This window comes from Aristolochia californica, unplaced genomic scaffold (assembly GCF_029961685.1).
Source record: "Aristolochia californica isolate CCGP_79_NKW_82.1479 unplaced genomic scaffold, dmAriCali1.0.hap1 SCAF_12, whole genome shotgun sequence".
NCBI lineage: Eukaryota > Viridiplantae > Streptophyta > Magnoliopsida > Piperales > Aristolochiaceae > Aristolochia > Aristolochia californica.
The window spans coordinates 27,365,082-27,384,099 of NW_027181793.1; the positions used below are offsets into that span (position 1 = coordinate 27,365,082).

At 36.6% G+C, this 19,018-nt stretch overlaps 3 protein-coding genes across 4 annotated transcripts; 1 reads left to right on the plus strand and 2 right to left on the minus strand.

Annotated features, from left to right (window-relative positions):
* Positions 1-36: 36 nt before the first annotated feature.
* On the minus strand, positions 37-1,868 carry LOC137946819 (scarecrow-like protein 15). Its single transcript, XM_068793114.1, has one exon. The coding sequence runs from the start codon at positions 1,866-1,868 to the stop codon at positions 240-242; it is 1,629 nt and encodes a 542-aa protein (XP_068649215.1). The 3' UTR covers positions 37-239.
* A 4,349-nt stretch (positions 1,869-6,217) lies between these two features.
* On the plus strand, positions 6,218-9,902 carry LOC137946820 (glycerophosphodiester phosphodiesterase GDPDL7-like). The gene is made up of 9 exons (XM_068793115.1): positions 6,218-6,302; positions 6,581-6,874; positions 7,106-7,215; positions 7,374-7,866; positions 8,055-8,093; positions 8,178-8,459; positions 8,642-8,781; positions 9,031-9,514; positions 9,607-9,902. The coding sequence occupies exons 1-9, from the start codon at positions 6,218-6,220 to the stop codon at positions 9,900-9,902; spliced, it is 2,223 nt and encodes a 740-aa protein (XP_068649216.1).
* Positions 9,903-11,120: 1,218 nt separating this feature from the next.
* Positions 11,121-17,807, minus strand: LOC137946459 (uncharacterized). 2 transcript variants are annotated; one of them, XM_068792766.1, is made up of 9 exons: positions 17,224-17,807; positions 16,174-16,257; positions 15,975-16,009; positions 15,706-15,817; positions 14,201-14,289; positions 11,817-11,925; positions 11,589-11,722; positions 11,413-11,465; positions 11,121-11,319 (listed from the first exon to the last, which is right to left on the minus strand). In XM_068792766.1, exons 1-9 carry the CDS (start codon positions 17,431-17,433, stop codon positions 11,192-11,194), a joined length of 954 nt encoding a protein of 317 aa, XP_068648867.1. In that variant the 5' UTR covers positions 17,434-17,807; the 3' UTR covers positions 11,121-11,191. The 2 variants fall into 2 exon arrangements, with proteins under 2 accessions (XP_068648867.1, XP_068648868.1); XM_068792767.1 differs by having other exon boundaries at positions 11,155-11,319; positions 11,417-11,465; positions 17,224-17,664.
* Between the last annotated feature and the right edge of the window lie 1,211 nt (positions 17,808-19,018).

The following is a 19,018-nucleotide window of genomic DNA, read 5'->3' on the forward strand; positions in this document are numbered from 1 at the left end:
CACCATTAGATCACACATTCATAGCAGAGGCAACCAAATTTAAACACAAACAATGCAATCACAAATTAGGATTATCCCCAATTGGTACTCTCAAACATAAAACAACCAGTCTAAAAAGGAAAAACAACCTAGTCTTGAAAGTCTCCATCAAAAGCATGACTAAAATGAAGAGTCTGAGCATGTCTTATTAATAGCATAAATCTTGCTATCACTTCCACCATTAGAATACCATACGAAGGTCAAGCGAACCTCCAGCAAGATATTGAGACTAGTTCCTTGGTATTCCAGCGCAACTTCATCATCCCAAGTTGTTTTGCAAGGCTAAATCCTGGCACTGCAATTTGCTGCAATAGAGATTCTGCATGTTCTTCGTTAGCTTCACTAAAAGGCATAGGCACCATACCTGCGTTGTTGAAAAAATCCTGCCATGGCAGCCTATACTGGCCTGCTATGCCAACACATTGGAAAACCCTCGCTTGAACGAACAACTGCTCCACGTTTCTCATTTCTTCGTTATTGGAGAGTATCAGCGGTGCCCCAACCATTGCATCTAGTGATTCAATTAATGCCCCAAAGTATTGAATTCCCTCGGCAATATCACGAGAGAAACTTGGTGGAGTTGTGTCAAAGCCGCATTCGTGGTCCTCAAAGATTGCAACTTTTGGGGCTAGTCTCATCAAAAACATAATAAATTCTGTTCCATTAATAAGCCGAAATGTTGCTGGAGAGAACCTCACAGAAGTTGCCTCACTATTAATCACCAAAATGCCACCTAATGCATAGGTCTTGAGGCTAGCGATGGAAACAAACTCCACCTTCAACCTTAAGTTACATGAGTTTGCGAGATTGAGGAGGATGTCTTTTGCAACTTGTGTTTCCTTGGTTTCCTCCCCAACTACTGCTGTGATTCGAATAATAAGTGGCAACAAACACCTACCCAATTGATGCCTCAAAGCAATTCCACTCATGAATGAAGACCATTGCTCACCAAAGCCAAAATCGAAATCAATTATATGAATCATAGCTGCACTGTTAACTGATTCGAGAATGGCTTGGCTAGTAATCATATTTCCAAATGTTATGGTCGGAGACATATTGGAAAAGGTCATGGTAGCATGAATCCTCGGAACTGCTTCATTTACGGAAGAAAAAGTAACCCTCTCTATTTGCCCAAGGAGTAGTGCTTCTAGGGCATTTTTAAAACACAACGCAGCTCTTTGAAGAGGGTTTTGGCTAAGGGGCATGGGCTGAACGTTAAGACGTGCTAATATTGCATATGTAGCACTAGGATTGTTAGACTCAATTGACTTAGCTATCTCAAGAAGCTCATCAATCAAATTGACATTACCAGAAGACCCTGGATTAATGGAATTGTTCGATGGGTTAAGCCTTTGGAATAAGAATGGCATAGCCCTATTTACCATTAACTGAATCGAAAAACTAAGAGGCAAAGGAGGCAAAGGTGGAATTACAGGGAGACCAAAAAAAAGAAAAAAAGGGTTGTAATAAGAAAGAGGAAGAGGGATAATTGGCATATTTCTGCCTCCGATACCAACATTCATGAGTTCGTAAGTACCTGGTTGTGGATGGTGATCGATGAGGTCATTCATTTCCATAAACGAAATACTAACATCACTATTAGTGTTGGAGAGAGAAGAAGTTCCATCTGACTGGAGATCATCACTGTTGGGGGGGATATCACATATAGCATCTGACTTCCTTGCAGGAGAGGAAGGTATAGAGGATCGATTGAGGTCAATGCTCTCGACTGAATTAGAAGGACTTGCATGTATGATGGAGGAGGGCTTTGCGTCATCCTTGTTGCTATTTGAGGCTCCTGAAAGTTGATCTTTTTTGTTGGAATCCATGGTTGTGCTTCTTCTGAAGGAGTTTTTCTTCTACAGGGTAAATGGAAGACAAACTTCGAGCATTTCACCTTAAATCCCTAAGCTCTACTATTTGAACCGTCGCCAGTGCATCGGTTACTCCACCGTGAACACAAATGGCAAGACAACCTTGAGGAGCGTTTTGACAATGCTTATCGGGTTCATGTTACAGCTAATGCATACGAGAGACAGATAATCCTATGACACGTAAAAGGAAACTACATTATTAGTGATTTCGTTTGAATTTTAAATAATAAATTTGATACTTGTTTGAGTACGTCTATACTATAAAGATGAGATCTCAATTAGTTGGCAACATTAATACAAAAGCTTTCTTTTTGAATGATGAGATGTTTTACCGCTTTTACCTTTAAATTGATTTTTTAGGAAGTTTAAGTGTTTTTCTTATAAATAATAGCTTATAAATTTAATATTCTTAAAATAAACGGCTAGGTAGGATAAACAAAGTATAAGATAAATGTAAGGGCATAGGTTAGGTAACAATTATCTATATAACACACATACACACACACTATATGTATATATATCATATTTGGTATCAGAGCACATGTTGCATCTTACATTATGATACCAAAAAGGTACTTAGTATTAAAGTTTTGAAAGTTATTATAAATGTAAACTTAATAGCTTGACCAAAAGTGTAAAATATTTTGTAGTAGACTCCTATAAGTATCTATTATGAAGCATAATAGATCACAATATTCTTATAAAGTTTACCCAAAGGTATAAGTTTCATGTTGGTCAACAAAGTACATGATAAACTCAAGGAACCAATTTAATGTATTTTTCTAAATTAAGAGTTTTGACATATTTTTGAGGTGCCTAATGTATATTTGATACACATGTATATATTTAATAAATTTATTTAATATTTTTTGTAGTTATTAAATATCTTCACTAGTAGTAATCTTAGTTATCGATTGTAATAGTATTAGATTTTTAAAACAAATTAATTTTAATTTTTAAATAGGAAAGTTATTTAGCTATAAACCTTATTTCAAATATTTACCTTAAATTTTGTAATATTGAAGACAAAAAAAAACTAAAATACATAAAAGACAATTAAAGTAGTATATTACTAATATTATTATGTAATTGTGGGGCTCAACATATTTTATGGGTATAGACTTGGGAGAAGATATACTTCTATATGCTATAGGCCATTAGCTATATTTTTAGGTAATCGACTCATGGAAAGGGTTATATGATTTTGAGTTAAAAATTGTGTTAGTTTGGATAATTAAGGGTGTTAGCATAGAAACATAGTGGATAATTACATAACTGTTGTACCTACCTTTTGGTACATGTGTCTAATTAAGTGAATGTAGAAGGGAACAAACTAAAGAACTTAAATATTTTACTTTTAAATCAACTTTCAAGTTTTTAACATATCGATTAGTACCTATACATAAAAGCAACACATGTCTATGTTAACAAATAAATATATACCATACCATATCATATCATTTGAATTTAATGTAAGTAGATTGTGTGTGTTTTTTTTAATCATTGTTGAAGTAAACTTACATTATAAAGAGGTAGTTTTAGCTATTGGTTGCATAAATACGGGATTTGTCTTTTTTTTTTTTTTTTTTGTAGCCATACAATTTTGATATTCCTTAAATGCAGATAGTTTGCATTTACATATATGTTTCATTGGTACACCTTTGTTATGTTTAGGTTACTCATATTTGGGTTAAGTGGAGATAAAAGAATGATAAGAACACATGTCTTTTCATTTTTATTTCATTTAAGTTGGTTAACCATGTATAAGGTGTATGTAAATTCGCAAATTTTGTTTTATATTTGAGATCAAGAAGAATCTATCCCAAAATGGCAAAAATCTAATAGATAAATTTTCCATTTTTTTTTAGATATTAAAAATACACATCATATGTGAAACATACTCCTCTTATGTAACATTGAGTTGAAATTTGCTTTAGTACCATATAGAATTGGGTTTATGAACATTTAATAAAGGTGGTTCATTATATAACCAAGAGTTATTCGGTAAAACTCTCTTGTTTATGTTTGCAGTTGTATGAAACTTTGAAGTCGTAACATGAACTGGGTTGATCTTACAAGATTCATAATTTAGTTCTAGTTTCATGTGCACAATGCATCTAAAAAGAAATAAATATGATTTATAACATCTTTCTAATCTAATGATATGAGAAACTTTGAGCATTTTCTTTTGAATTCAATAAAGTTTTTTTTGTATTGTCATTAAGTAGTTTTTTTCCCTATTGTGGCATGTTTAGATGTTGTGCATTAGGATTTTAAAACGAATAATTGACTCACATATAAGCTATTTAGTTCTTTGGAGCAATAAACAATTTTGTCACTCTCATCTCTTCTATATAACACATTACCCTGTCAAACACTTGCATGATAAGACCAGTGGAGTTAATTTTAGTTATATTATTAATTTTTACTGATTGAAAAAAAAAGGGCAATTGTTTCTCCCAATGCTAATTTGTATCTTTGTTTCACTATCTTCTATCTCCCAGATAAAAGGAACAAAAAAAAAAAAAAAAAAAAAAAAGAGTAGAGAAAGGTGAATTCAAGCAGAGAAATTAAAATGGAGCATACATCCCTTTCCTCTTTTTGTTTTCTTTTTTGCCCCATGTACTCAATGTTGCGGTATAAGCATCTACCAAAAGTCTCACTCCAAAACGTCATTGCCTAGTTTCTCTGAAGGAGGGGAAGTGTGACTTCGAGAACATGCTACAAAATTTTTTTGTCTTATCTCCTATGTCTTGCTCTTCGAGCAGTATCTATGATGTTATTTTTTTGATAATGTATCAATTAATTATTTAGTGAATAGAATAAGTCTCTGTTTATAATAGAGAAAATAATTATAATCAGATTATAATTATATTACTTATATCCCAGTTACACCCAAAGTCGAACTAAGTTCGAGAGTAATTAAACAACTGAATATAAATAGGTTCATAAATAACTAAAACACCTATTAAATTAGTCACTTCTGTGAGATTTATTGTATGAGACTTTTAGTTGATTCCATATTAATTCTGGCTCTATGAGACTTTTTGTTGTGATTATCTTGTAAGACTCTCCCAATTCTAATCTTCAACTATATGTTTGCACTAACCTCCACAAAAGAGAAAAGGTAACAAAATGCAGAATTCCTGTTCGTTTGTGAACGGGCTCTGGTTTAGGCATATTAGTTGTGTTAGAGTGTGTAGTTTTGATTCAATTTTACATACAAAGCAGTTGCGCTTGTGAAAATGCTCTTATGCCTATTCTCTTTCAAGTTTTGCAGAGAAATAGCTAAACATCTTACTCTGCCTCCAGTAAAGCTCCACTGCTGAAGATTAAGGCAGCAGAAAAAGACTTGCGAGGAGTAAAGATCCCAAAGGCTGGATTCTAGGGTGAGAGAGCTATATTGGTGCCGGAGGCTCCATACATGAATATGAAGCATATCCAGTAGACTCTTTGATGAAACGGAGATCCCTCTTTAACCCTGATTGTTAAGAACCCATTAAGCTGGCATTGAATTCAATTAGCTAAACATCTTACTCTGCCTCCGGTAATGCTCCACTGCTGCAGATTAAGGCCAAACCAGAGAAGAACCAGAAGGCCATACCCTCTTTAACCGTTTCTGATTTCTAATGCTTAATTCAATGAAATTAACTTCTATTTAACGGAATTAGGATCCTTATTAATGGACACCGGACACGCCTCCAACAAATAAGAGCAAACGGTTTCAAAGGCTCACTCTTTTGCCGTTTAATCCGTTAAGATGAACCGATTAGCCCCTAACGGGATTGTGTCTAATACAAAGACGACGAGAGGATGATCTCCACCGTTCAGATTGTGGACGCTAGGATGATGTTTTCTGTTTACGTTTGATTTCCTCTACTTAATTCAAAAAACCGTTGAAACCGTTGGAGGGAATGGGAGGAAGGAACGCTAAGACCAGTAAAACCTCGTCTTTTTTCGGTTAATTTGAGGGAGATTAATGACATCCTGTCTGTAATTTGGGGAAAAAAAAAAATAAGGACAAAATTTCAGCATTCCCTCCTCCTCGATTATATTTCTTCTTCTACAATCTTTCTTTTGTCCTCCTGAGATTTTTTGTCCTTCTGTAAAATTTGAAGGGGAATGAAACCCTAATTGAACCATCAGAGTTCATCTCCCTGAATGTGGTGAGCTTAAGCTCTTATTTATCTTCTCTTTAATTTTCTGGTTTCGTTTAAATTCTACAAAAATTATTGTGTTATGTGATTCTGAAGTTTGTTCGTTTTCTGCATCGGTGTTCTCAGAGACATTTGACGACTGTAAAGATGGTACGGAGTTTAGTTTTCTTTCTTATTCTAATTCATAGGGCTTTAGCTCAGAGCTCGAACAAACACTGGCAAACACTAAATGGTAAGTCTTCTTTTTCTTTTTCTATTTTTCTCCCCCTTGAGTAGCTCTCTTTTTAGTTTGTTTAGAAGATCTCAGAACTTAAAACAGTATTAGCTTCATGCCTTGCAACAATTCTACGGTGGAAGATAACAAACAGACGTTATCCTGCAAGCTAGTAGATCATGAACAAGAACGAAACCTAAAATTTTGACTCGCTTGCACAATCTCTTACATTGTGATTAATCCGCATTTTCTTCCCAGTTCATTACAACTTTTACCATCGAAATAAACGATTTCAGGTCAAGCGCCACTAGTGATCGCTCGTGGAGGGTACTCAGGCGTCTTTCCGGACGCCAGTTCATTCGCCTTGAGTTTTGCTAAGTCAACAAGTCTAAAAGATTTAGCTCTGTTTTGCGATCTACAAATGTCCAATGACGGGATGGGCTTCTGCCTGACTGATCTGAGGCTTCAAAATTCAACCAACATAGCTGACCTTTTCCCCAAGGGGTCTAAAACTTACTCTGTCAATGGAGAAGATCTTAATGGTTGGTTCCTGGTTGACTTCACATCGAAGCAATTACTAAATGTTTCACGTAAGTTCTGGAGTTTTTTATTCGGTTCTGATTGAAAGAAATCATGACTACAGAATTTAGGTTTCATGAATAGTTTCTGCAATCATTTATCTGGTTCACTTTAGTTGAGATTTTCATGTATTATATTTCACCAGATCATGATTTATTATGCAACACAAGTTGATCTTATTCTGCTATTTCTACTGAGTGGCTGGATTCTAATTCACTCTGGTTGGACTCTTCTTCCTACAGTGACCCAGAATATATATACGAGACCAAGTGTATTCGATGGTTTTCTGCCATTATCTCTTCTTGATGATGTTGTGGGACTTCGGCCGGGCAATTTGTGGATAAATGTTCAGGTATTTGAGAAATTTCTTCATGATTTTATGATTTAATGCGATTATTATTCTTTGTTTTCCAACTGTTATCTTCACATTTAGGAGGTTCTCAATTTTGTTGCCAGCATACCCTTTCGACTTGAAGATCACTCTGTACTGATAACCGTAGTTTATTGCAGTACAACTCGTTCTACAAGCAGCACAATGTTGACATGGTTCCTTACATCTTGGAATCGGCCAAGCTTTTCCCCATTGATTATGTTTCTTCTCCTGAAATTGGATTCCTGAAGAGTCTGTCAGGAAAGCTGCCCAGGACAAAACTTGTATTCCGCTTCCTAGACGAAGATGCTGAGGAGCCTTCGACTAAACAAACCTATGGTGACATTCTGAAAGATCTTAAATCAGTAACATCCTTCGCTTCTGGAATTCTGGTTCCTAAGAACCAGATATGGCCTGTTGAGAACCTCTATTTAAAGGACCATACGAGTCTCGTCAAAGATGCCCATAAACAGGGACTGGAAGTTTTTGCATATGGCTTTGCTAATGACTTGCCTGGAAGCTACAATTACAGCTACGACCCTTCAGCTGAATATTTGCAGTTCATAGATAATTCCGATTTCAGTGTGGACGGCGTGCTTACAGACTTCCCTTCCACTGCATCTCAAGCAATAGGTGAGATACTCTCTGCCACTGACATTTCTGCTATTTGGAGAACATAAAATTGGCTCGAGCTATTAATTGAAGATAACCCTTCTCTAGATGGTTTCAAATCAGAAGATTAGATTCAGAAAAGAATGCTCTCTTGGTCACATTGTTAACTAATGCTTTTCTTCTCCAACTCTTCTTTTTCTTTTTATCAGCCTGCTTCGCCCACAACAACAATACCGGTCCTGTCAAAGGTGATGTGCTATTACTTAGCAGCTGCTTTTTCTATTTGACAATTCAGCAGAGTCTTTGGTCTAATTTGACTTGAAATGTTTCAGAAAAACCATTGGTTATAACACACAATGGGGCAAGTGGAATTTACGCTGGGAGCACTGATTTGGCCTACCAGAAAGCAGTAGACGATGGAGCAGACATCATTGACTGCTCAGTTCAGTTGTCTAAGGATGGAGTACCCTTTTGCCAGACTTCAATAGATCTAATCAGTGAAACAAATGCAATGGCTGCTTTTGTCTCGCGGTCTTCTCAAGTGCTTCAAATCCAGGCGACAAGTGGAATTTTCTCGTTTGATCTCACCTGGAGTGAGGTTCAAACCTTAAAGCGTAAAAAGCAGCCCAGAACTCTCTTGATGATTATTGCATGTTCGAGGAGTAGCAAAATGCAAAAAAGCTGCTTAGTGAAGAAAACACCAGGCTTTTATAGTTGAATTCACACAGTTACTGTCTTAAATTCATCTCTTCGTATTTGTCTCAGCCATTGATCTTCCTAATTTCGATCTTGGCAGCTATGCTTCTGAGCCCCTATGCAGAGGCCAGCTTATTGAGGAATCCAGCATTCAAGAATGCGGGCAAAATTGTGTCCCTCACTGATTTCCTTGACTTCGCAAAAGAGAAGGCTGCTCCTGGAGTACTGATCAACATACAGGTAACACAACTTAAGTAATTTTCAAAATGAAGATTTGCTCTCATATTCTACGGTCATATAGGTTGGAGCCAGCCCGCCAGCCCTCCCCAGCAGCATTATCGCAATGCTTGATCAAGGTCTCCTCACCCATGCAGATTTCCAGATAGATCGTTTCCACGCTATGTTTCATATAACTGTTCTCATGAACAATTTAAACAATGCAGGAGCCTGCTTGAACATAACAACAGTACACTTTACTCCCTTGTGCAGAATGCTGCTTTCCTTGCATCCCAGAAGGGTCTTGACATCGTCGATGCAGTAGAGAAGGCCCTGACCAAAGTTGGCTTTGACAAAGGGACTACTCAGCAGGTCCTGATCCAGTCTGACGACAGTTCTGTTCTCAGCAAGTTTACCCGCTATCCCACTTACAAACGAGTCCTTTACATTGAAGACATAGTAGGCAGAGCTGCCAAGCCTATTGTGAAGGAAATCAAGAAATTCGCCGATGCAGTCAACCTCCCAAGAGGATCCCTTGCAAAACACACTGACGGTTTCCTCGCCAGTTTCACTAATCTGGTTGAAATGATGCATTCTGCCAACATCTCCGTTTATGCGTCAGTTTTCAGGAACGAATTCATGGCGTTTGCATTTGATTTCTTCTCTGACCCTATAATGGAGATAAGCACATTCGTGGACGGATTTGGCGTCGATGGGGTCGTGACTGAATTCCCAGGAACTGCAAACGAATACTTGAGTAAGCATTCACCATTCCAGCTCTAGAGATTAGAATGGAATATTATTTGAGGAAATTTTGCTTAGGAATTGTTTATTGCTGGTTGCTTTCAGGGAGTCCATGTTTCAAACCCGCAAAGGAACCAGGTTATGCCATTCTACCTGCAGCGCCAGGGGGGCTCCTAAGCTTGTTTCCGCCGGAATTACTGCCCCCTGCTCAGCCTCCAGCGCCTGCACTAACTGAAGCAGACATTATCGATCCACCATTGCCAAAAGTGGCGGACGTTGCTCCCAAGCAGCCAGCGGCTGCTCCTGTTTCTCTTCCTAGTGGACAATCGGTAAATTCGTTCAACTTGGCTCTCTGTCTTGGGATGTTGGTGCTGAGTTTAGTTTTAGTGATGTCTAGTTGATGTCACGGGTGCGAGAGAGAGAGAAGGACGAGGGCAAATGAAATCACAGGGTGCACTAACGAGCCCTAATAGTGCTTTTGTTCTCATTCATTATATGCAGAAACTGAGATTTTTTTCGTACTAGTTATGGATTTCAGGAGGAAAAATTCAGAATCCTTTTCTTGTGTTCATGGCCATGCCTCGCTAAATCCCTTTGGTGAACTGATCATTTTAACATCGTGATTCCGTCGTTCGCAGTGTCGGAAAGAATCAATTTTGTTAAGAATAATCCTACAGCTACTACCATATTTTTACCCTAGTACGAGCAACCTGGATCATCTTGTTTAACGGCTCCATAATAAAATTGGATAAACCCAATAAAACCTATCCTCTTTGTAACTCTGTGAAAGAGTAAACGGAAGCAAGCCTTTTTAAAAAAACAATAACAATAACAAAAGCAAATGAAAGCATTTATTTCCCTAATGGAATCGAAAAGAAATAGTTTTTATCCATCCTGATCGACTATACAAGAAATACTTCGAAGGAAAGAATGCAAGTTTAGGGCTCAGATTCGCCTTGATTCTGTGATTTGTGTAACCTCTTTGAAACCCATCCATGGCTGCAACGGTTGCCCGTTAAAAGACCATCCGTAGTTGCCGCGCCATGAAATGGAGACAGAGGTAAGGCAAACCACCCGAAAAAAGAAGCGAACATTATCATCACTGCCTCTTCGGTTTTACCGATGGTAGATGGGAAAAAGAAAAAGAAGAAGAAGAAGAAGCAGAAGAAGAAGAAGGGAAAAGGGTTGTTGTCTTAAAAACCATGGATGATCATCGACTCGGAGGAAGAGAGTGGGGCAACAATCCTTCACAAACCGGCCATCTCTCTCACTGCCACGAGCCTCACGCCTCAGAACATCACATGCGACTGCGTCACACTTTATAGTTTCGAAGGAAATGGGGCTACCGGCTTGGACTATTTCAGCATCGTAAGACTCGGATAGCAGAGTTTAATTTCAATAAAAAAAATTAAATTTTCATTCGTAACTGAAGTTACTGTTTTTGCTTGGTGAAGCGAAAGAACAGACAGAAAGAAATGCAGCCCCCAGCAGCCGGTTTTCTAGCAGTTACCGATTGTCGCAGACAATATACTGCACAGTTTATCAAATGCACAACATATCATAAAAAAAACATAGAGAAGGTACGATGGACTCCAAAGATATGCAATAAATATTTTTATTTCATGTTTTAAACTACAAAAATATATCCAACAAATTGGCATTTTCCTCTGAATGATGCCAATACACAATATCAAAAGCCAATGAGAAATCTGAAACAATAATAGGAAGAAAATTCGAGTTTCACATGACTGCTTTTCCCCGCTGATGAAGCGTGGACTTGAAAGCTACCTTTCCTGCTGAGTTGATGAAATAGGTAACCTGTCATTGGTTGAGGAATTAATAAGTGAGAAACTAGAAAGAACGATCATTGAATACAATATCTAATTTCGAATATAAATTTCGCACTGATACCCACAATCTCCAAGGCGCTCACTCTATGCAAGAGAAATCCATCATGCAATTCTCTGAAAACAAATAGAAACTATTCTCATTTACATTTCTTGCAAATTCCGAGAGAAAATAAATGAATCTTTTGAGACGTGCAACAAACCAGCTAAAAGTGAAAAAAAAAGAACATAGAAACTCACTGATCAGAGAGAGAGCAAATGGTTTTTGAAGCAATTGTTTGATTTGAATTTTTCGGGCCCGGATGTCCAAGGATAGAAATTCCATCAGTCTTGGTATAAAGGCCTGAGCAACCCACCTTGCTCAAATATGCATTCTGCAGTAGAAACTCTCCATATTGTCATAAAAGTCGATTAAGTACAGAGTGAGAATATTTTTTAGTTCAATTATTTACAAGTGGAGATTCTTACCACCCCATATTTCAAGAAAATTTGGTGCAATGACTCTAGAAATGTCCTTCCCTTTTCTTTTTTCTGCTCCTTGCAGACTACAAGGGGATGATATCCAACAACGATACGCCTGGAATAAAGAAACAAAAAGAGTCAATTCCCAACCCTTTCTTCAGGTTGAATGAATTCCCATCAACAATTCATACAGTCAATAAAGTAAAACGTGTAAAATACACAGCAAGAAAGAGAGGTAAACAAAAAGTTTGCATTAGAGTTGACCAGAGAAAATAAAAGAAGTCATACAAGATGACATGAAGGGACATTTAAAGCTCAATTAGTTTATCAAGCACTTCCCTGATGAATATGAAGTTTCCTACACATAGGGCGGATCAATCCAAGCTGCAAATAATGATGGGTAACTCAAATAAAAGATAGTCAGAAAATATTTAACAGCATATCTTCCAATTGTTTGTATGCCTTCCTTCATGAAGCACTTTCAATACACCATATAACTTTTTTTTGGTGGGTAAAAAAGTCCACTGGTCTATAGTCATAAATGTTCTCTACATCTCAGGCTAGTTGTCTAAGAGAGTAATTGTGAGTACGAGAATAGTCCCACATTAGTTTGAGCTTGAAACTATCCTATGTCATTAATTCGGAAGAAACTCCAGTTAGTCATTTTAGTAATAGACCAGGAACCAACTAGAAGCAACCCAGGTTAGATCTCGTGTGTTTTGTGTGGTCTCTTGTGTTTGATCTCTATGACTTGCTTATATATGTCCTCCATGACTTGAGCCAGGTTGTCAATTTAGGCTTGGACATGGAGGTGAGTGTCAGGTTTATATGATGTGTATACTAGGATAAATAAGTAATTGATTCTAGAAGAGCATTTATGTCATTTTACACTTAAATGGCCTATTTATAAAGAGAGAGGTCGAATTCTGATCTCTGAGAAGAGTGCCATACACTACAATACTACTGAATTCTCTTCTCTCTTTCCTCTTTCTTCTCTATTTATCTCTTCCCTTCTATTTTACATGGTATCAGAGCGAAAGATCCATCTGAACCTTCCCCTTCTCAGCCTGCGTTCACTCCAGGAAGGGAATTTTTCCAATTCTTTGCTGATTGGAATTAAAGGTTAGATCTTTTTTACTTATTTCGTGTCTGAATCCTCAGGTTGATAGCTTATGCTGCTTGTTAAGCAGTTGTCTATTGGATGCAAAATTCATGGTTGAGTATGGCAGGCAATAAAACCCTACTTTATTTTTATTTCTTTGTGCGTCTTCTTTCAAAAGCTGAAGCACAAATTCCAATCAGCTTGTCTTCTTCTTTTTCCTTTGAGAAACCTTTATTCCCATAATCGAGCATCTTCATCTTCCACCAGTCTATAGTTCCACATGTACTCCATGTCTCAAGTTAGTTGTATGAAACAAAGAGTTATTGTGTGAAGAAGAATAGTTTTACATTGGTTTGGACTTGAAAATATCCTATGTTTATTAATTGGAAGATCTCCTAACTTTAGCTAATCAATTTAGAATGGACCTAGACCCAACTTTAATAGCCATCTAAGACTGAACAATTTGGTTGGATTAACTAAGAGAATGATAACCTTGTGTTTTGTGCTTAGAATCCTCATTTAGCTTTCTAGACTTCATTTATTTTCTCAAAATTTCAATTCCATTGGCAACACAAAATGTCATACCGCAAAAGATAGTACTTTCCTCTAGTGTGTTGCATGCTTGTACAAGGTCCTCGACCCTACTAAAGTTCTTCAAACCTTTAGTACCAAAAGATATCTCTTATTTCTGGGAAACCTAAAGAAAAGGTACGTTTTGACAACAGTAGTACAGTGTAGGAAGTTTTGGGGGTAAAGTTCTAGCTAACGTGTATACATATCTATCTATCTATCTATCTATCTATCTATCTATCTATCTATATATATATATATATATATATATATATATATATATATATATGTGTAATAAAGTAGGCTGGACTAGGTGGCCACCCAACTTTTACCTTTTTTAAAAAGAAAGGTTATTTGCAACACTGTCCAGCTTATTTGCAATAATGGCATTCTTTTTATTTTATCATTAAAAATTATAAAAATAGAAACTTGTTAAAATCAACATTAACAATAATGTACATCACAAGAAAAAAGTATAGAATAAGAACATTTAAAAAATGGATGCAGTTAACTTACATGGATTTGAGTTTGTATTTCCTTTTTCATATATATATATATATATATATTTATGGTAACTACAGTTTACCATATATATGAGCAAGAGCAAATAAGAAATAGATCAGGTAATAAAACGAAGGCACTCATGCTCTCAGAATATCAGTCAATGAATGAGAGGTTTGTAGCAAATTAACTGTGAGTTGCAAGATTGACCAAGTACCATCTACTGTCAGTCACTTCTAATATCCTCATCAGCCAGTCTATTTGATCCCTTCCCCCATCAGTTAATAGATCCATCTCTATGGTATCCTGCAAGTGTACACACTTATCAATTGTCATGGATAAAGAAGTCTCCACCCTTAAATCACTCGGGGGAATAAGCCATTCACCAACTAAATTTTGAGTCCTGGGATTCCAATAAAGATGGATATTCTATTAAGTAAAATCAAAGGCATCTGAGTGTTAGCCCCTTGTGGTACTGTATGCAATCACAATGACTTAAATTGAAGATAAATGCTACCAGAAAATTTTAAAACAGTGTTGAAATCAATTAGTAGAAGAACACTTTCCCCCTTCTGTCCTTTTAAATGAAATACTCAGGCATAAAATAAGCAAAGCAGAGGAAGCTATTGCTTAATGTACCAAACAACACATTAAAGACCCCACCAACAAACAGTGCATCTGCCCAATCATGTTTCCAATTATGATGTCAGACAGGTTGTTTTTATTGGTAAAGTACACAAATTCCGTTGTTTTCCCCTTTTTTGGCAAAATAATCATAATTAATAACTGCTACTCCTGATTCTGAATTTTGTCACTTTCACAAGCAACCTCCAAGTTTAAAATGGCAGACAGCTAAATTTTGCACCAAAGAGAGATTTGCAAGCAAACCTGAATTCATAACTCAACCTCAAACTTGCAGGAAAGTTGACTACGCAAAATATTTGTGTGGTTGCAGATCAAGTGGAAAATGCTGATGTAGTCTAACTTAGATGTCAACTGAAAGCAAAATGAATAAGAGTCCCCTAAAGAAGTGGTATAATCAGTAGTCATGGGTATTGTAAATTCTGACACTCAGGATCACCCCTTCAACCAATACATCAAGTTTTTCAGTTGCTAATGCCATGTCAATCATGGATATGGTTTTTGCTAATTTTCACACAGGATTATGTCAGTCACCAGAAGAGTGAAAAAATATATGGTAATGTAGAGCTTCTAATCAGCTTTCCCTTGTCCTTTAGATAGGTTACTACAATTTTTTTAATTATTGTCAAGATTGGTTGCACAAATACAAGATACCCAACCTCCATGAAAATTGAAAGCAAGCCTCCACCAGAGAAACTCCAAAAGGTAATAATAATGGGATAAAACACTATGATTCAAACTTTAAAGAAAAACATTATCATTAAAAAAAAGTCATAAAACATTAAAATAAGTGTTTTTACTGTCCAGGACCCCAAACAATCCAATTTGGCAGCTTATAATGATCCATAAGTTAGCAAGCAGATCTAATATCTAAACTACTCTGGAAATAATATGTAAGACTTAAGCAGCTCTGTCCCAGAAACTGCATCAGAAGCTCAGAATAGAAAAGAAAAATCAAGAGAGTCTTTTTCAAGGCACAAAAAAGCCGGAATTTGAGAAGCCTTTATGATATTCTAATACCAAATTATGGAGATTAAGAAGCCCAAAGAAAATAGCAGATTTATAGTTAAAAAGTCATACATGAAAAGGCCTAGTATCCAATGCAATTATGTCTATGATCTGCCCATGTGGTAACTCTAAGTGCTTCAGAAAATTCCCTGCTTCTGGCCCCTTTGAAGTCTTTGTAGTAAACCTAAATAAGAAAATCACCCTCATTAAGTAGATCATTAAAATAACCAGGTAGATTAGAAAATTTCTCATGACTATGCCATGAACTTGAGGATAAATTTCTAGAAAATGCTGCAAGACAAGGGGAAACCAAATTATGGAATTATAGAAGGATGATGTACCAGGGAACCTTCAGTGATGGAAAACGCAACGTGCCCTGCGAAAAAAACTAAAGCTCTGATACTTGTTTAGATTATCAACCAGTTAAACATTTTCGTATACTCAACCTAATAAGTCTCTTGCAGCTGCCACATAATGCCAACATGGACTAGGAACACAGTGATTTTAGATTGGGGTAGTTGTCTGAAATGATAAACTTACATTTAGAAAGAGAGGATCTTCCTCCCCAAGATCACTGATACTCACGACAGCCTTCACCTTATGCGTCTTTGCTGCCTTCCCCATCTACCAATGCAAGGATTTTCAGATAAGAAACAAGCAAAACCAGTAAAACTAGAATATTGCGAGACCTGGTAAATTGGAAAAAAAATTGACTTACTTTTCTGTTAGGAAAAAAAAATTGGTGTCCGTGGTGAGATCATTTATACAAGTAATGAAAGTAAGGGGCACCAGAAAAAAAAAAAACAGACAACCCGGGACACTTTTAAGTTAACATCAAAGAAAAGAATCCATAAAGTTCCTAAAGAGAAAAAAAAAGAAGCAATATTAACTTAGGCACAGCTAAATATCAAATTCTAGCGCAAAGTCCACAATATACAAGATTGGAACAACTTCTTAGCATTTATTAAGGAAAAAATAAATCTTGCTAAAAAAATGAAGAAAGGAGATCTACAATATGCACTTGCTACTTTTTGCCTATGGCGTGGCCCTTTAAAGACAGAAAGCAAACACTAACAGATGAACATTAGAACACAGCGGAAGAAAGATAAAAACAGCAGTTCATTGGACATAGTTCAACTTAACTCAGCTTACACGTCAATCAAAATTTACCAGCTTATACTGTCACTACATGGCGAGCAGCGCTTCTAATACTGTGTCATGAAGAACCCGAATTATGGGTCAACTGAGAAACAGAAGCGCTTAGACTAAGTGAACGGCAATAATAATCGAACCACGGGAAGAATTGACTTAAATCCAAAACAAGGTGACCAAAAGCTGAACAGGGAACGTCAGCAGCAAACAACACGGAAAAATTCCACAAGAAAGAAGCTCCCAGTGCGGGATCCCGAAATACTTCCGCAGCTTATTTAAGAAACACCAGTGAGATCCCAAGACGATGTATTTGTCAATAGCCACAAAAGGCAGAGGAAAAACTGAAAATCCTCCAAAACTGCCAATGGAAGAACAGACAAGCGAATCCGGCAAAGAAAACTGTAAGGACATAGCATATCCAATAAGAACAGAAGTCACCTGTTCGAGCAGATGGGTCTGTTGCCTAAGCGGTCTATGACCCCCAAGCACACTAATAAAATAGAGATCCCGAGCTTCAATATCAGTGTGGTTGGATCTCTGGAAGTAAATTCCCAAGTAAAACGCTGCAAAGAGAGCAATGAAGAGAGCCGCTTGAGTTAACAAAGTGCAAGCCCATGAAGGGCCTCGACGAAGTTCACGACCCGTCATCACGATACTGATATTTTTGTTGGATTCTCGTCTCCGGGTTCGATCTGCATATGTTAATCATGCAGGACTCTGTATCAAGTTTTTGTGCCTTCCGCATGGCATCGGTAGGTCGATTCCATCAGGAAATGGACGCCAAATATGGGAAACTGCACAGAACGGCGAACAGCCATGTGAAAATTTTCAAAATTACAAGAATTAATTACAAGAGATGAGAGAAATAGCTTGCCTGGGGGTCCCAGTCTCTCTAATGCTGCTTTTATAGGGGTCTCATCTGCATATATTTATCCTTTTTCCCAGTTACCAAAAGAAATCCTTTTTCAGTGAGACCTACTAAATTTGTTTGTTTTAGTAGGAAATCGATGTCTTAAATTCGACGTCTCAGAAATCTTAAGTTCTTAACTATCCAAAAAAAAAAAAACTCCGAAATCTTAATTGTTCATTTGTTCATATCCATATCTCCCTTGTCGGAATGCCAATCTCTTCGCAGTCGAAAGAGGGAAAAGCAGAGAAGGAGAACGAGGAAAAGTGTTACTCATCTTCTCCCCGAGGGCCGCTAGTTCCCTTTTGTGATGGCTTAGCTTTAACTTCATCGAGTAGACTCCCGTCTTTCATCATAGATCTTTTAAATGGATACGCAACTGCAGGTTTTTCCCCCTGATTTTCGTTAAGTTGCCATGACAGTGTTCAACCAGCGATTGAGCCGTGTCGACTCGGATTTGGGAGGCAGTGAGTAGGGTCGGATCAAACTCATGCCTTCTATGTTGCTAAGTCCCTCGCCCAAATCATCCCGAGTCTGAACAATGACTCAATCTGACTCAAAAAATTCGACTCGGTCCTCCTATGTACCACACGGAAATTTATGTGATTTTGACGTAATAGTATTTTAATTTTTTTGAAACAAATATTTCAAAATACATTTAATAATCTAAATGTGACATTCATAAAAAAAAAATTTGCCATATAAAAATAAGACTCAATTTACTCTTTTTATTTTTAACTTATTAAATTAAGTATTTACAATTTAATTATTTTAAAATTACTAAAATATTAATATATTGATTTTATGATTTATTTAATTAATTTAATTGAAAAGTTGACGATTATTCACTATTGTATATTTGTATGGTTATAAAATTTTAACTATTTACCCCAATAATATACATATTAGATTTGACTTATCCCTTAAGTATTTCATAACTTAATTATTTTTGTTTATTAAAAATATTTTATTTAATACATATTTATGTTATCGAAATGAAAAACTATTTTATTATTTAATTATTTAACTTCAACTATCATATTTTTAACTTGAATTACCAGCGAACCCTGAGGGTAAATTAAAAGGAAGCCTGCAATGAGGGTTTTGTTATTTGCAAAGATGGTTATCTATCTGAAAAGGTCTGCTACCTAAGCTATCATTTGGTTGTCTTTCAGCTCTCTGAGTGATGCATAAAAGTCTTCTGATACCCATCAATCCACACGCACTTAGTACAAAAAAGTTTCTCATTTAACATTTGATCTTCAAGATTGAATAAATCCATGACGGTAATCGCTAAGTTTGGAAGCTCTATCCGTATCGTTGGAG

Bases quoted from the DNA above. Each gene is read 5' to 3' on its own strand.
- LOC137946459 (XM_068792766.1), bottom strand. From the start codon at position 17,433: ATGACGGGTCGTGAACTTCGTCGAGGCCCTTCATGGGCTTGCACTTTG. The intron at 14,290-15,705 runs GTATGACTTTTT...GTACACTTGCAG, and splicing joins TGGATACTAGGCCTTTTCAT to GATACCATAGAGATGGATCT. The intron at 11,466-11,588 runs GTGAGTTTCTAT...ATTTGTTTTCAG, and splicing joins ATTTGCTCTCTCTCTGATCA to AGAATTGCATGATGGATTTC.
- LOC137946820 (XM_068793115.1), top strand. From the start codon at position 6,218: ATGGTACGGAGTTTAGTTTTCTTTCTTATTCTAATTCATAGGGCTTTA. The intron at 6,303-6,580 runs GTAAGTCTTCTT...AAACGATTTCAG, and splicing joins ACACTGGCAAACACTAAATG to GTCAAGCGCCACTAGTGATC. The intron at 8,460-8,641 runs GTAAAAAGCAGC...CGATCTTGGCAG, and splicing joins TGAGGTTCAAACCTTAAAGC to CTATGCTTCTGAGCCCCTAT.
- LOC137946819 (XM_068793114.1), bottom strand. From the start codon at position 1,868: ATGGATTCCAACAAAAAAGATCAACTTTCAGGAGCCTCAAATAGCAAC.